Source organism: Phycodurus eques, chromosome 4 (assembly GCF_024500275.1).
Source record: "Phycodurus eques isolate BA_2022a chromosome 4, UOR_Pequ_1.1, whole genome shotgun sequence".
Lineage (NCBI taxonomy): Eukaryota > Metazoa > Chordata > Actinopteri > Syngnathiformes > Syngnathidae > Phycodurus > Phycodurus eques.
Window position 1 is genome coordinate 18,056,673 of NC_084528.1, and position 18,030 is coordinate 18,074,702.

General features: G+C 42.2%; 1 protein-coding gene across 2 annotated transcripts in view; it reads right to left on the reverse strand.

Moving 5' to 3' along the window:
- Positions 1-18,030, reverse strand: part of atp1a3b (ATPase Na+/K+ transporting subunit alpha 3b) — a 49,254-nt gene that overhangs the window by 7,003 nt on the left and 24,221 nt on the right. The window contains exons 2-14 of one of the 2 annotated variants that reach the window (XM_061674343.1): positions 10,744-10,830; positions 10,192-10,251; positions 9,067-9,270; positions 8,879-8,992; positions 8,659-8,793; positions 8,452-8,569; positions 5,839-6,107; positions 4,415-4,613; positions 2,955-3,199; positions 2,680-2,872; positions 540-715; positions 320-456; positions 95-245 (exon numbers count right to left, since the gene is read on the reverse strand). In XM_061674343.1, coding sequence (XP_061530327.1) covers positions 95-245; positions 320-456; positions 540-715; positions 2,680-2,872; positions 2,955-3,199; positions 4,415-4,613; positions 5,839-6,107; positions 8,452-8,569; positions 8,659-8,793; positions 8,879-8,992; positions 9,067-9,270; positions 10,192-10,251; positions 10,744-10,830 — 2,088 coding nt within the window. Of the gene's footprint in view, positions 1-94; positions 246-319; positions 457-539; positions 716-2,679; positions 2,873-2,954; positions 3,200-4,414; positions 4,614-5,838; positions 6,108-8,451; positions 8,570-8,658; positions 8,794-8,878; positions 8,993-9,066; positions 9,271-10,191; positions 10,252-10,743; positions 10,870-18,030 lie in introns of both variants that reach the window. The other variant, XM_061674342.1, reaches the window with a different exon arrangement.

Here is an 18,030-nt window from a genome sequence, read left to right on the forward strand (position 1 = left end):
GCACTGAGAATATATAAATCTTTCATTTTTGTTGTTTGTTGTTTTACCACCTGTGCATTGCGCAAATGAAATATGCATGTGCAATAAAATATACCTGTCTCTGGCAGCCCTCTACAATGATCAGTTTCTGCTGAGGGGAGGTTCTGGCAAAGACAATCTCAGTGTGGTTCCTCAAGATGTCGTCCATCTGATCTTGAGAGAGATCCTTCAGGTCCGTGCCATGGATAACGCAAGCCTTGGCATCCCTAACAAAAAGAGAGAAGCAGTGTTAAGGGTCTTTCAAATACCTTAATGGAGCGTTTGCAAAGGAGAGACGTACCTGGGGTTGACTTGGCTGACGGGGATGTTGAGACGAGCTGCGATGTCCTCCACCGTCTCGTTGCCTTCAGAGATGATGCCCACTCCCTTGGCAATGGCCTTGGCTGTGATTGGATGATCTCCAGTGACCATAATGACCTAAAATAATAAAGAGAAAGATGCTATCAAGCAACTCGTGTGACCGAGGAAGGAGAGTCTGGTTGTTCTCGAAGAGGCTCTACCTTGATCCCGGCAGATCGACACTTGCCCACGGCGTCAGGCACAGCTGCGCGGGGAGGGTCAATCATGGACATGAGGCCAACGAAGCAAAGGTTGTCCGTCTGGAAGTTGACGTCATCCGTGTCGAAGGCGAAGCCCTTTGGGTACTGGTCCTCTGGCAACATTACGTGGCAAAAACCTGCAGGGTAAAGAGAATGGTAGTCATTAAAAACTGTATAAATAGATTTCTGAGGAATTTACTTACAAAAAGACTGTTAAAATGCTGCATAATGCAAATGATTATGAACTCATTTACCGCAGTCAGTCCCAAGTCCTGCCCAATAAAAAAAGAAGCGCTTTGCTGCCATCCTGTGGCATTTACAGACAATTATAAAACTTTGGTTCAGGTGGCCACAAAATGCAGATTTTTGCAATTTGTGGGGGAACGCTTTCCCCTAAATGTTTCATCGGTAAGGTAAGTTATAATTAAACTGCTGTCTTTTGAATGAGAGGAAAATGTCATAAAGTAAACTAGATTTCCAGTCTTTGTACTTGTAGTTACTGTAATTACAGTGATGAGGTTCCAATCAGATATGTTCAGCGCCACAGACCCTACGCCAAAGGTTCCTGGATATCACAAAACCGATCGGAAGTTGCACAGCCGTGTTTTGAGCTAGAGCCCATAAAGCAGGGGTGTCAAACTCAAATTGACGGTGGGCCAAAATTAAAAATTGGGACAACGTCCCGGGCCAAACTCAATTTTAATGAAAAATCACTGTGATGTGCATGTTTCCCTTCTCTCCAGAAATGTAGCATTCAAGTTTATCATATGACAACAAACTTAAATTTTGCTTAAACAGTGAATCTGGAATAAAGTAACTTTAATATTATAAACACGAGAAATCAAATTTGCGATAAAAGACATCACTGGTATTTGTTTGTTGTTTTGTATTTAAATAGATAACATGAATTCTTGTCTCTCCATCTTCTATATATCTATCTCCAACTACCTTTCTTTTTGATGTAAATCTTTTTTCAAAGGCCAACAACAAAACAATCCAAAAAAATAAGAATGTCCTTCAATAAAAATGCAAACTTCACACTATTAACAGTCCCTACCTAGGAGTTGATAAAGGGCATTAAAAAAAAAAACATTAATTCAATTATGTTATAGTCTTTGTTACAGCCACATTGCTGCGCACATGACAAACAGGTCTGTCTTTTACTTTAGTGAACAGACAATCTGCCTCCCACCTGTCTTGGAAGTTAACCGTTTTCCATCTTTTGTTTGGCCATTTTTGGGAAGTATAAATTTGCTCGAGGAGACTGGTAGCATAGTTGCTAACGACTGCAACAGAAAGGGAAGGGGCGCTCGCCGGTCTCGACTGATGGGCCAACACACTAGCAAAGCATTCTGGGATTTGTAATATTAGTGGCGCATGTGCTATAAACTGGCGGGCCAACTCTAATACACATTTGATATGGTCTTGCGGGCTAAATATAATTACATCGTGTGCCAAATTTGGCCCCCGGGCCCGAGTTTGACATATATGCCATAAAGTATTGACTACGTGAAAAAGATCGATTTTCAGATGTGATTCAAACACCAGAAAAATAAGTGAAGATCACTCCCCAGTTGGAATTCATGCACATTTCTTGCCTTAATGCCTCGGGGGGGAAAATGCTTTTATTGAGAGGATACAGCGAAATCTCCATGAGAAAAGACTGACAACGACAAGAAATCGACGACATGCATCGGCTGCTGCCGTGCGCAAAACAAGGAAAACCACATCATGTCTGCTATCAATAGAAAGCTTGGGGTTCTCTGCAGCTGTGGATTGAATTCAAATGTATATCATTACACGTATGAACAAACAAGAGGCGGTAATACAGTCCCTCGTGGTGTAAACAAAACATTGTTGCTTGGCTAACGCGGAAACTCCACTTCCGATCTTTAAACGGACATATCTTCACCAAATGTTACTCGATTACCACAATCTATACGGTACATCATTGGAAAACATTTTCATGCCTTTTTAGAAAATGTATATAGCTCAAAACAAGGCCGTACGAGAGGATCACAAATATGGTTAACGTTATCTTTATCTGACTATGAGTGGATGAAATAAACAGTGACGCATCATTCCCGGTCTACATCCTTACCCAACACTCTCTCTCCCAGTCCTCCCAGCTCCATGTAGGCGTTTTGGAAGGCCTCTTTCATCTCCTCATCCATGGGCTGCTCTTTACCCTGCATCAGGATGGTGGAGCAGCGATCCAGGATCCTCTCGGGGGCTCCCTTCATCACCAGCAAATAGCGGTTGTCGTTGGGGTCCTCCGTCTCGTGCACGGAGAGCTAAACCACAACAACAGAAGGGATCGTTTTGATGAGAGGCTTACTTTTAAGTGTGGACCTACTGTCTTTAGTCATGACTTACTTGGTATTTGTTGGTGGAGTTGAAGGGGATCTCGGCCACCTTCTTGTTCCTCTCCCGCATCATCCTGACCGAGCCGCAGGACAGCTCGATGCACTTGAGCAGGGCCGACTCGGAGGCGTCGCCTGCCACGTCGCGCTTGAGGATGGCCACCGAGTCCTGTCCCGCCTTGAACTGAGCACGGTTGCACAGAGCGGCGACGCGGGCCAGAGACTGCCATGTCACTGAGCTTTTGTCAAATGATGCGCCTGGAGGGAGAGAAAAGAAATTACTACGTGAGTGAGAATGGTTTTTGTTATATGTGCCCTGAGATTCGCTAGCAACCAGTTCAGGGTGTCCCCCGCCTCTCGCGAAAAGTCAGCTGGGATAAAGAAAGTGCTATAGAAAATGGATGGATGTATGATTTTAAAAAAATATATTAATATATTTATAAAGTGTATTGACTTTCTGATGCTTGGAATAAAACAAAAAAAAAAACGAATTAATTCTAACACCAAAAAGCAGCAAAAAAACATGTCACCTAGGAATCAAAAGTAGACAAAACGCTTTTTTAAAAAAAAAAATTGTTAAAACCTTTTTGTCTGGACAGTTGCTTCGACTAAAAAAAATATAGATTTCTTTTTTAACTTACCACAATCTTGAATAAAATCCAATACATAAATACCTCATATAAATTGGTTGGATTTATTTTTTTGGGGGGGACGGTTTCAACATTTTAGAGTACATCAGTGGTTGATTTCATTTAACACTTGTGACAGTTAATGTTTAAAATGAGAACTGTTTTTTTTAACAAAATTGTAAACTATCCTTATACCGGAACAATGAAAAGTCTGCACACCCCTGATCAAATGCCATGTTTTTGTAATTTAAAACAAAAAGAACAAGGTAACTAATTCCAAAACGTTTTTTTTTACAATTAACGTGCCCTATAACCTGTAAAACCTGAGAAAAAAATGAAATATATTTTTGAGGGGAAGTAAAAGTAAACAACTGAGATAATGTAATGGCACAAGGGTGTTCAGAATTAACCACTCAAATTCAAACTCATGTTAGTGGGAGTCAGCACTGATTAACCCTAAATAAAGTTCAGATGTTTGACTAAGCAGGAGTGTGTAGATTTTATATTTACTGTACTTTTATGACAATTAATAATTGTTAAATGTTACTTTACACATTGTCTGAAGAGTTAATTTTGAGTCAGTAGACACTGGAATGACTTATTCCAGATATAATTGATCCCAATGGGAAATTTTGGATTGAAAGTTTCCATCCATCCATTTTCTGCACTGTTGATCCTCACTAGGGTCATATGTATGCTGAAGCATATCCCAGCTAACTGCAGGCAGGAGGCGGGGTCCACCCTGAACTGGTTGCCAGCCAGGTTTAAAGTTGCCGGGTTTAAAGTTGACCAGCGTAATTGCACATTTGCATCTGTAACCACCTTTGACCGTCTCCTCACTCACCAGACTGGTCCTCTGTGGTGTCAGCCTCGTGGATCTGGTTGTCGAACCACATATGAGCCACGGTCATCCTGTTCTGGGTCAGTGTGCCTGTCTTGTCGGAGCAGATGGTGGAGGTGGAGCCCAGTGTCTCCACAGCCTCCAAGTTCTTCACCAGGCAGTTCTTCTTCGCCATCCGCTTGGCAGTCAGGGTCAGACAGACCTGGACACATAGCATGTTAAAATTAAGGGTTGGGCATCGAGAATCAAGAACCTATTGGAACCGGGACTAACATTCCAGTTCTCCCGGAATCATTCAAATTTAAAAATTCAGTTTCAATGCCTACAGTCCGCCGACTCCGAAGAAGAAAGTCGTGAAAACCAACAAAGAAGAACGCGCACGAAGAAGTGCTTGTGCCTAACGGCAGCAGCGAACAAAAGTGTGCCTTAACTTTGTTAAAATAAATGACAAATCGCCTCTGTGCTACGCATGGAATAAGATTATATTGTGCAAAGGAGGCTTTCACCATGTGTAGAAGTCTGATGTGCTCCCTCCTGCTCAGAGCCTAAGCCTGCACCGTGCGGAACTTCAGTCAAGTCAAATTGGGTGAGAGAAACAATAAAATACGTCTGCCAGCATTGAGGCAGCTAATTTAAACGGTGGGTTGCACTTTTGCACTGATGTTTTTTAGCGTTTATTTTAGTTTTCAAACCAACGTAAGAGCCGATGACAGAAAAAATAAGCTTAACATTGAGCTAAAACGTCACCAAAGGTCAAAGTAGCAACTTTACATCACAATGAATTGGGACAAAATTCACATAAACGTTGTCACACAGTATCACAAACACTAAGCTTGTGCCTCATCGGTGGGTAGGTAAAGGAATCAACGTTTTATAGTATTTCGTTCCATTCATTACTCTTTTTCTTGCCATCTAGGTTTACTTTTGTTTTCAAAATTCGCCGGTGTCATGTGAAGTTACTTTTCATGCCAAAATGCTGAGTTATGGTGCGTACCCTTCAATAAAAAAAAAAAAAAAAGCTACATGCTTAAAACAGGATGTCAAGTTAAAACTTACACACATAATCCATTTGATGTGATAAAACAGTCGCAATTAACTATTTTAACAATGCTATATTTACCTTTTCCACACACATTGACTTTTAGTTCATAGGTTTGATATTGATACTGGTTATAAAGAACCCCAAGTCAAATGTTTATTTTAGTCTATGCTGCGGGCTGCTAAGAAAACAGATGTTCATAATTTGGACACCCTTTAAACCATGCAAACTTTTTTGACCCAGCCCCCTAAAAGAATCTGAATCTAGAATCGTTTGGAATGAAAAGGAAGAACCGGAATCAGGACCAGAATCGCTCAAATTCAAACGATGTCCAACCCTAGTTAAAATGGTCTCTTATGCGTATCAAAGCAGACTTAAATGCACTCACAGTGACAGTGGCCAGCAGGCCTTCAGGCACGTTGGCGACAATGATACCGATGAGGAAGATGACAGCCTCCAGCCAAGAGTAGCCCAGGATGAGGGCCAGGACGAAGAAGGTGACACCCAAGAAGACGGCCACGCCGGTAATGATTTGGATGAAGTGCTCAATCTCCTTGGCGATGGGGGTCTTGCCCGTCTCCAGGCCGGAGGTCAGGGTAGCGATGCGACCCATGACTGTGCGGTCTCCAGTGCAGATTACGATGCCACGCGCTGTGCCTGGTTTTGGCAGAGGAGTAGAGCACACGGTTATTTTACGTAAGTCTTACGTTTACAAGGCCGTTTTAACTTTGTGCTTGATTTGTTGGTATGGCCATACCAGCATAAAGCCAAATAATCCTGTTTTAAAATAGTACATATGTGCAGTAATATGACAGGAATAGAGCAGAATGCAATGTCAGAAGACCAAGGCCATCCTTTCTGACAGCATCCATCACCTTTACAGTAGACTTTAAACCGATCCGATCAGCCTGATCGGTAGCGGCCGATAATTAGCATTTTATGCTGATCAGTTTTTATGAACTTGTCAACTCAAACGCAACCGGATACACTCGTTACCATGGTGACGACATTGCGACGCATGTATGATAAAAATAAAATGGGGAAAAACATGTGCCGGTGGTCACCGGTGCTTGGGAGATTACATTCATTTAAGGCTTGTTTGAGGTATGTTCACGTACTTTTAATACGATACCGCTCGCAAGCAGGCAACATAATGTTATGTAGCCTAGCAAGCTAGTGCTAGCACTAAAGATGGTGGCATTCTGTTGAATTATGCTCTCAAGTTTTCGGGGTGTGTGAAGTAATTTAATTCCAATAAAGTAATTCAACTACAGTAAGTTAGCTTCCATTATATCTGTCATGTTGTAATGTTGGTTTGACCAGTCTGATTAGAATACATGACCTGACTTGAGCAGTAATTTCCAACCTTTATGGAGCGAAGGCACATATTTCACAATTGGAAAATCTCACGGCACACCAATAAACAAAAATGTCACAAAAAGTAGATACACTTTAATTACTGTATATACTTCCTGCCATCTAATAGAAGAGCATTTATTTGTTCTGTCTGTCACTATGCCTCACTGGCATAAATAGAGGAACAAAGATATATTATTTCTTGTAAATGAATAATTTTTTGAGCAGTTAAGTAAAATTTTATAATTTCCTACGGCACACCTGAAGATTGGTCATGGCAGACTAATGTGCCACGGCACACTGGTTGGGAATCACTGGACTAGAAAAGATACTTAGTATACAGTATACAAGTATATACAGTAAATGAAAAAGTCATTTAAATAGACACATTGCTCCATCTTGTTATCGGATCGGTGATCGGTAATCGTTTTTTTAAACTCGCTGATCGGCCTAAAAAATCCTGATCATTTAAAGGCTACTTTACAGCGAGTTACAGCTTTCGCTTTGTGGTACAGATTGACCCCTATCAGGAGCAATCGGTTCAGAAACTCCATCCCCACTGCTACAGTAAATGCAGGTGAGCAGGCAGAGGACACACACTCACTCAACAACTATTTCATAAACTCTATGTTTCCATTTTTTTGTTTTTATCTACGAATATATATAATGATGGTGTTCACCGTTGCTTCCGATAGGGTAGGGATGCAGCGATACTGATACCAGTATCGGTATTGGGTGTCCATGCTGTACGTCAGCACTTGTCCTCGGAAAAATGCTCTGATACTACAACACCAATACCACTTTATCTGCCCGAGATATACCTTAGAGACAGATGGAGTCAGGGTCATGAAAACTGGGTGATGTTTTGGAGATTTAATTTACACTCTTATGTCACCAATGTCACTATTGTGCAGAACGATTTTTGCAAACGAGGAGCTAGTTTACAAAAGCAGTCAGTGTCGCCAGGTTACTTTATCTCATTCGATTATTTGACAGTTAAATTGTAAATAATAAAACATACATATGCTCGTAAAATAAATTATTGTATTTCTTAATTTAAAAAATAACTATAAATACATTTGAAATAATCAAATTAAATGAATTATCTTATTATTAAAACAATCTATTTTACATAAAATGGAAAACAATGGTGAAATAAACAATTGGTTTATATTTTGTTAAATAATTGGTCAATTATAATGATATCAATTATATTTGATTATAATTATGATCAAAGTAATCAGAAATACATTAAAATGTGCATTAATTATTATTTTATTATTAAAAGAAATAATTTTACATGCACATTTAAAATGTTTTTGTTTTTCACCACATCTATAATTGACCTGGCAAATCTGTTTAAAAGAAATCTAATGTGGCTGATGAGCAAAAGTTAGACCAGCCCCTCTCTGGTCTAAGTAAACAAGTAACTACATTTATTCACAGAATACAAGTACAAAGTCTCATTTTAGAACAGAGGTGAGGAACCCATGGCCTTTGTGCCCTATATGGCTAGTAACAGCATTTGATGCACCCCGCCATGCAATTCTCTAAGCTGAACTGTTAAATGGGCCAAAACAGGACCCTGGTATCTGTTTTTTGAAAAAAGTATGCTACGTCACATGATTGACAACCACCAACAAACCTTCCACGCAGTTGGTGGAGAAGAAGGCCACATTTCGGGTCTCCAACGGATTGTCATGGGTACAGTCGGGTGACCTGCTCTGAGGCTCTGATTCGCCTGTTAGGGAGGAGTTATCCACCTGTTTAGGTGAAAGAGGTAAAGAACATTCTGAGTTTGTTCAGTCTTGTTTTACGACATCGCTGCAGTCCAAAAGCTGTGTGTCTCTACCTTGCAGCCATGTGCTGATACCACTCGGATGTCGGCGGGGATCCTGTCTCCTCCCTTCACTTCGATCAGATCTCCGCCCACCACTTCTTCTGCATTAATCTGTACTTTCTCGCCCTCTCGGATCACCAGTGCTTGCTGTAATGAATAGTTGAAAAATACATTATGAATCTCTCGTTAAGACAAAAAATAACAACTACAATAATGACTTGTGGGACATTACCTGGGGCACCATGTTCTTGAAAGACTCCATGATTTTGGAGCTCTTGGCTTCTTGGAAATACGAGAAGCAACCGGTAATGACGACGACGGCTGTGAGCACGATACCTAGGTACAACTACACAAACAAATCACACATGTTAGGCTATGAGGAGATGTGAGACAGTAGATGTCATGTAACGCGCAACTCACGTTGTCTCCGGCGGGGTCGTCTTCGGTGGCGGCCTGGATGGCGTAGGCTAGGAAGCAGAGGATGGCGCCGATCCACAACAGGATGGAGAAACCGCCGAAGAGTTGGCGACAGAACTTGACCCACTCTGGGGTGGTAGGAGGCGGGGTGAGTGCGTTGGGGCCATCTCTGAGCAGAAACTCTGCTGCCTTGGCATTGGTCAGCCCCTGGAGGGGTTCACAGCCAAAAAGACAGCCTAAGTTACATTGCATAGTATTGCCTTTTTCCATCAATGATTGGGTATGTTGGCTAACTATTTGGCAATAATTAATGACTTGGAGACAGTTAATCAAGCCTTACATTAAAGTAAGTATTATTAAGCCGTGTATTAGCAGTTTATAATGTTTTAATGTGGTGAATGCTGTAAATAACTTTTTTTGCTGCTCTACAGTCATGTCAGCTCACTATTTGTTCATCACAGTTCAAGCACAAGGGATGGGTTTCCAAGTAATTTCTGATTACTACTAAAATAATGAGCCAACATTTAGCTCGACTGCTTTTCCCTTTTTTTTCAGGCTTACCACTTGACAATATGCCCCCCTTTTGCTTAAATTCACCAAATAGTGAGCATTCACTTTCACTGACTGTATTTTTGGGATCACGAGGCAGCTGCTACGTCAGTAAGAAAACCTTGTGCACTGCACTCTCTTCTTGATGGAAAAAAATTATAATGGTAACTTTTTTCGCTTCTTTGAGTTTATTGCAGTGAATAAATGCCTAAATGAATAATTGCCGAAGTCATTTTTAACTTACTGTCACGATAACAATAAACAAATACCAATGTGGTTGCTAAAAATAGTTTTTTCTGTGTAGCTTCTCAGTCTTCCAGGTCACGATAATCCACAAAGGTTAAATCGAGGCAGCTTGACTCTTCTTGTTTGCTGAATTTGTTGTGCTGCTTCTTGTTTTCAGAAAACGTTTAAAAACGAATTAGGCAATTAGGCTAAGGTTAGCTTAGGCTAACTAATTGCCTATATGCAATTCTTAAATAAATATAACCTCAAGGAAACTGTTTTGCACAATTTATCATTGTGAAACTGAAGTACCATGACGTTATCTACTGGACAAGTATGACAAACATAATATACCTGGACAATGTCCGTCTGGAATTTCCTGCATACCTCCTCTACGGACATCTTGTGTTCTGTCTGAAAAAATAAAATAGAAAAAAAAATAAAAAAAATTAAATCAATAAATAAAAAAAAAAATAGTAAAATGATAACACATACACACGTTTAAACTGTCTTGCCTAAAGGTTGTGCATGCAAAGAAAACTATGATATGTGTGTGTGTATATATGTTTTTTCCCCCTATATTAACATAGGGAATTGCTCTTGATTCCAACCAGGGACTTTTAAGGAAGCCCTTGGACTTGTTCAAGATAGATATGGACTCCATGCATGCAGTTCACCTGAGAAACAAAGCGTATCATGGCAGCCAGGTGAGTCTGCGATGCGGCATCAAAGTGGCGACTTCCTGATAGCAAGTCTTACCAGCAAAGAAATACTGTTTTTTTTCCCCAATGTGTATGACTTAGACTTTCATTCTCTTCCCACAGTGTCAATGTTGGACGTGACAGACTTAATTAACTTTGAGGACAGAAGAAACAAAGTTTAGTAGGAACAGGTTTTATTACTCACAATGGGCACTTCCTTCTTCAGGTCATCCATGTCCTTGGTTCCCGTCGCCCCCCCTTTCTTCTTCTTGGGGGATCGGTCATCTTTGTCCTGTGTGGTGGCAACGCGGTAACTGTCTGACCGGCCATACTACAGACATACACATATGTTTTATGCATGCCTTACAACTAGGGGTGTACAAAATAGCAGCTTGTGTCCCTTTGGTCTTGGGGGCGGGGAGTGGGTGGGATCATATTATCACTCATAGAAGGGTATGTTTGGAGAGTTGACGACATCAGTACATAATAGATAGAGATGGGCATAATGATCCTTTGTAATGAATTTATTGTTGCTTAACGGTGTCTGGAAGCAAATGAGCCGAAATGGAAGGGACCATTTGGCTGCACTGTTGATTTAGTTTCAGCAACTTTGCTGTCTGAACAAGGACAACCCTAACCCCTAACCCTAAGGGAAGTTGAGCTCATCCAGGCAGCATTATTCTACTCAATATATATCACTAACGTATCTAAACTGAATTCATTTGAAATTAAATGTAGTTTACTGCCCATCCCTAGCGCATAATGTACCCTTGTAAGGCCTTGAGAAGCAGCTTTCTAAAGTCAGAGTGAACATTTTCCCTCCCTTGTGATGAAAGTCAGCATTCTGCTCCATTCTAAGATGTCTCTGAAAGATTATCCTGATGATTTCCTCTCCATTCTGCTTGGAAAACAATCAGGGTCGACAATCATTAATGTTAAACTTGTTCAATATTCACCATCACAGGTCACTCACCACAATAGGAATGACAACGAGAAGAGTTTGCAACTGCAATGTAGTTACCACATAAGCTAATACTTGGCCTAGCTTCTTCTATTTCTTTTTCTAGTGTTCCCCCGCTATACCACGTTTTTAATGCAGATGCCGACTTACTGCCGGCAATGTGGACCAAACTCTGACACCGGTTGTACAGGGACCGAACAGCCTGTATCAGGGGGTTCGGGACCCCATACTCCTGAAGCACCCCCCACAGGACTCCCCCAGGGACTCGGTCGAACACCTTCTCCAAGTCCACAAAACACATGTAGACTGGTTGAGCGAACTCTCATGCACCCTCAAAGTCCCTGCCGAGGGTGTAGAGCTGTTCCACGGCCAGGACGAAAACCACACTGCTCCTCCTGAATCTGAGATTCGACTTCCCGACGGACCCTCATCTCCAGCACCCCGGAATAGACCTTACCAGGGAGGCTGAGGAGTGTGATCCCCCTGTAGTTGGAACACAACCTCCGGTCCCCTTTCTTAAAAAGGGGGACCACCACCCCAGTATGGCAATCCAGAGGCACTGTCCCTGATGTCCACACGATGTTGCAGAGGCATGTCAACCAGTAATAGCCTCACAACATCTTGAGCCTTTAGGAACTCTGGGCTAATCTCATCCACCCCCGCCCGGAGCCTTGCCACCGAGGAGCTTTTTAACCACCTCGGTGACCTCAACGCCAGAGATAGGAGAGCCCGCCTCAGAGAACCCAGACTCTGCTTCCTCATGGGAAGGCGTGTCGGTGGAATTGAGGAGTTCTTCGAAGTATTCTCCCCACTGACTCACAACGTCCCGAGTTGAGGTCAGCAGTGCTATGCACAGTGTTGATGGTGCACTGCTTCCCCCTCATGAGACGCTAGATGGTGAACCAGAATTTCCTCGAAGCCATCTGGAAGTCTTTTGCCATGGCCTCACCAAACTCCTCCCATGCCAGAGTTTTTGCTTCAGCGACCACCAAAGCTGCATTCCGTTTGGCCAGCCGGTACCCATCAGCTGCATCAGGAGTCCCACAGGCCAAAAAGGCCCGATAGGACTCCTTCTTCAGCTTGACGGCATCCCTCACCGTTGGTGTCCACCAACGGGTTCAGGGATTGCCGCCATGGCAGGCACTGACCACTTTACGGCCACAGCTCCGGTCGGCCGCCTCAGCAATGGAGGCGCGGAAGATGGTCCACTCGGACTCAATGTCCACCGCCTCCCCCAGAACATGAGCAAACTTCTGTCGAAGGTGGGAGTTGAAACTCCTTCTGACATGGGATTCTGCCAGACGTTCCCAGCAGACCCTGACGATACGTTTGGGCCTGCCACGTTGGACCGGCATCTTCCCCCACCATCGGAGCCCACTCACCACCAGGTGGTGATCAGTTGACAGCTCCGCCCCTCTCTTCACCAGAGTGTCCAAGACATGCGGCCACAAGTCCGATGACACAACCGCAAAGTCGATCATCGAACTGCGACCCAGGGTGTCTTGGTGCCAAGTGCACACGTGGACACCCTTATGCTTGAACATGGTGTTCGTTATGGACAATCCATGATGAGCACAGAAGTCCAATAACAGAACACCACTCGGGTTCTAACCAGGGGGCGCCGTTCCTCCCAATGACGCCCTTCCACGTCTCACTGTCATTGCCCATGTGAGCATTGAAGATGCACATGCACCAATACCACATATTACAGACCGAGTACAAGTACTAACATTGGAGTAATTAAGTATAGATACTTGATAATGCCATTACGCCTTGAAATTGTGAATTTCGTGAGATAGGAGCCAGGACACTCGGACCCTACTGAGGATAAGCGGTACAGAAAATGGATGGATAGAGGTTTCTTTTTTTTTCAACAGATAGAATTTGAACAGAAGTCATGGAAAATAGCGACAACCAAGTATTTAAGGATACAACTAATGTTAAATTTATGTTAAGAAGGGTTTTGGTGAAAAATAATTTAATGCCTGTAAAAAGTGAAAAGAAATTGCAATTTTGATAGTCTACAGATTTTTTTAAATGAAAAGAACAAATCAATTTAGCAAATTAATATTGCAAGAAACGAAGTATGAAAAAAAAAAAAAAAAATGCCGGATCTTGCCCCTGTGTCTTGAGTTTGACACCTGTGCCTTAATGTATAATTTGCATGGATACTGAGTATGGTACTGAGTACAGTCGCACAGTGTCGACACATCCCTGTTTATTAAGCGATAAGTTTTAATCTTTTTTGTTTTATTACAGTATACTTACTGGAATGTCCTAGCAAGTGGGAAAGGAGAACCACAGTCGCCGATGCACTTTTCAACCGTTTATTGTTTGAACGCCAGGTGAACAGTAAAGACTATATTCAGAAGCTGCTGTCCGCCACAGCTCTTACCCAGACACTCTTGCCGATGTCACACGCCACTTGACTTGGCCCTCTTAAAGGCACATGTATGTTCAACGAGTACGGTAGGCTGTGGCTCAGTAGGTAGAGCAGGTCGTCCAGTGACCGAAGTGTAACTGGTTCGAATCCCGGCTACGACTGTCTGCATGTCGATCCGTCCTTGGGCAAGACATTGAACCCTAATTTGCTCCCAGCAGAGCCTTGCATGGCACCAGTCGCCCATTGGTTTATGAATGTGTGTGTGAGTGGGTGAATGTTAGGCTTTGTAAAGCGCTTTGGGCACTGTGATGGTGTAGATTAAGTGCACTTTTTTCCTTGCATTTTGTGTGGTTGCTCACATTTTAAGTCTATTAGGATGTTAAAAATGTGTGTGTACTAGCGGTGCAATGTTTAATCGATTAATTGACAACTAATCGATTATCAAATTAATCGATAATGTTTGATAACTGATTGTTTAGAGACATTGTTTAACTTAAAACTGTCAAAATCCTCAGAATTTAAGCCAAAATGTTTTTTAAATCTGATTCATCGATAAAAAAAAACGACAGATTATACATCCATCCATTTCCCATACTGCTTATCCTCACTTGGGCTGCGGGTGTGCTGGAACCCATCCCAGCTGACTCCGGTCGAGAGGTGGGGCACACCCTAAAATGGTCACCAGCCAATCGCAGGGCACATAAAGACAAACAACCATTCACACTCACACCTATGGGCAATTTAGACGATTTCTTCTCCTAACAGCAGATAATTGCAATGAATTTGCTTGTTACTTGAGTGAAAAAATACAATCCTTCCGGTTAATAATCAGCCGAAATCAGCAAAATTATAAAATTTATGTTACATCTGAAGTCACCTTGGGAAAACTATTACCATGTCAGAAATTGATACAGTTGACCAAAAACTGTAGAGAAAACAGTTTAGCAGCTGAAACCATCAACAAACTGTCTTGACTCAATACCATCTGACTTTTTCAAAAGTATTGCAAAGTCTGTGCTAGCAAATAATCAATTGCTCACTTCAGTCAGACGAGTTTCCTAAAGCTTAAAGTAGCTGCCATTATGCCTCTTCTAAAAATTGAATGTTGGATGCATCCATGTTGGCAAGCTATAGACCTATCTCAAATCTCCCTTTCATAGCCAAGATTGTCGAGAAAGTTATTTTTAATCAACAAAGCAATTTCTTGAACTTAAATAGACTTTTTGACACATTTGAATCAGATTTCCAAACCCATGACAGTCAAACGTCACAGTCACAGTCTGACAATGTGCTAAATAATGTAAGGTTGAATACTGACCTCAGTGTGACCCTAGATCTCAGTGTGGCTTTGAGTACAGTAGATCATAATATACTGTTGAACAGGTTGGAAACGTGAGTAGGACTAAATGGAACAGTCCTTAAATGGTTCAGGTCCTACCCGGGAGGAAAGGAGAAATTTCATAACCATTGGAAGTGTTCAATCTCATCAAATGGCAATGACTTATGGGGTCCATCAAGGGTCAGTTGTGGGACCCCCTCCTGTTCAGCCCGATATGCTACCCTTGGGTCAAATTCTTTAGAACCTTAATGTTGACTGTCACAGCTATGCAGATGACACACAGTTATATCTAGTAGTGTCTGCAGATGACTACAGTTCCATTGAGGTGTTATGTCACTGTCTAAAACAAAAAATAACTGGATGAGCCTAAACTTTCTTCAATTAAACCACAACAAAACTGAGATAATTGTTTTGGGCAGTAAATAAAAGAGGATTGCTGTTAGTAAATACCTGGAGTCAGTCTCTTTAAAAACCAAAGACCAAGTCCGAAACCTTGGTGTTCTGATAAGATTGTGATCTGGCTTTCAACAGTCATATCAAATCAATTACTAAAACAGCCTTCTACCATCTGAAGAACAAATCCAGAGTGAAGGCTTGGATGTGGCAAGCAAACCAGGAGAAGCTCATCCATGCTTTTATCTCAAATAGACTTGACTACTGTAATGGTCTTCTGACTGGACTCCCCAAAAAGAGCATTAAACAGATGCAGCTCCTTCAGAATGCTGCAGCTCGGTTCTGACCGGAACAAAGAAGTCAGAACATCCATCCATCCATCCATCCATTTTCTGTACCGCTTTTCCTCACTAGGGTCGCGGGCGTGCCGGAGCCCATCCCAGCTATTTTTCTGCGAGAGGCGGGGTAAACCCTGAACTGGTCGCCAGCCAATCGCAGGGCACACACAAACAAACAACTATTCACACACCTACAGGGAATTTAGAGTCTTCAATCAACCTACCACGCATGTTTTTGGGATGTGGGAGGAAACCGGAGTGCTCGGAGAAAACCCACGCAGGCACGGGGAGAACATGCGTTAAACTCCACATAGGGTAGGTCAGATTTAAACCTGGGTCCTCAAAACTGTGAGGCAGTTGTGGTAACCAGTCATCCAATGTGCCGCCCATTCACAGATTAATTGATTATTAAAATAATCATTGGTTTCAGCCCTCGTGTGTACCCAACTTTACACAATGAGTGTCCATTAGACTGAGAAAGACAGTGGCATTAATCAGACAGTAGTATCATCACAGACAACACCCTGGTACATTAAGCATGCACTTGAGGTCTGAAGTGTTTGATCACTTGTGATCAAATAGGCCAGCCTGGACACATTGGAACATGTGGATCTTTCATCAGCGTAAATTAGTTTAACTCACACATCACAAGTACACTTTCCGCCAGCTTTGCTGCAGTGCCGCTTCATTTGCTCCTTCCCTCACTTCTGTTGCTGAAGTAGATGTGAGCGGCCTATTAATAAAAGGTGTTTTTTTTACGGTGCTGCACTTTATCATCTTGCGCCATGTGTAAGGCCTATCATTGGTGTGACCAAGGCGCTGTGTCGATGGAAAGGTCCCTCATCGAAAGGGAGGTATTTTGTTGAGACTGGAGCCGCCATTTGGTGGCCAATCAATACAGACTGATTACTCAAAGTGTGACATGCACTGACAGCAATAATCTTTGGTTTTGTGAGCAGAGGATGAGGTCAAGAGTTCAGAAGTTGGAGACAGTGGTACTGTATCAAAGTTCAACCTAGTGTTATAACACTTTGAAAATGGTCTTGGCCTCGAGACCACATTTTGAAGGTTTTGGTGTCATGGTCTGTGTTTTGGTTTGTGTTTAGTTTAGTTTCATGTTTTCCTGTGTTCCATGTTGTTCCTGTCGTGTGCTCATTTAGTTATTGTGTCCACCTGCTCGAATGTCGTGCCTACGTGGCGGCCATGTAGGGGCGGTCATGACGTTGCGTGAATTTGCAAGTACATTAATGTCCATGGCTGTAGAGGTGCCTACGTGGTGACAAAGTATTGGAATGGCAAGATCAATTCCTTTGTTTTTGTTGTATCCTGAAGAATTTTGGGTTTCAGATCAAAAGATGAATATGAGGCAAAGGTTCAGAATTCCAGCTCTTATTTCAAGGTATTTACATCTAGATGTGTTAAACAACTCAGGACAGAACCTTTTGTTTGAAACCACCCACTTTACAAGTGATCAAAAGTATTGGAACAGACATTATTAAATTAACTTAACGTGAATAACATTTAATATTTGGTGGCATAACCCTTACTTGCTATAACTGCATCAAGCCTGCGACCCATTGACTTCACCAGACTGTTGCATTCTTTATTTGAAATGCTTTTACTGCAGCCTCTTTCAGTTCTTGTTTGTTTCTGGTGGTTTCTCCTTTCAGTCTCCTCTTCAGGAGGTAAAATGCATGCTCTATTGTCTTAAGGTCCGGTGATTGACCTGGCCAGTCTAGGACCTTCCACTTTTCCCCCCTTCTGAAGCCCTTTGTTTTGTTGGCAGTGTGTTTTGAGTTATTGTCTTGTGGCATGATGAAGCTTCTCCCAATTGTTTGGATGTATTTTTCTGGAAATTGCCAGACAAAATGGTTTTGTAGAATTCAGAAGTCATTCTGCTGCTACCATCATGAATTACATCATCAATAAAGACTAGTGAGCCTGTTCCAGAAGCAGCCATTCCAGTCCAAGCGATGACATTACCTCCACCATGCTTCACAGATGAGCTTGTGTGTTTTGGATCATCAGAAGATCCTCTCTTTCTCCATACTTTCATCTTGGTCTCATCACGCCATAAA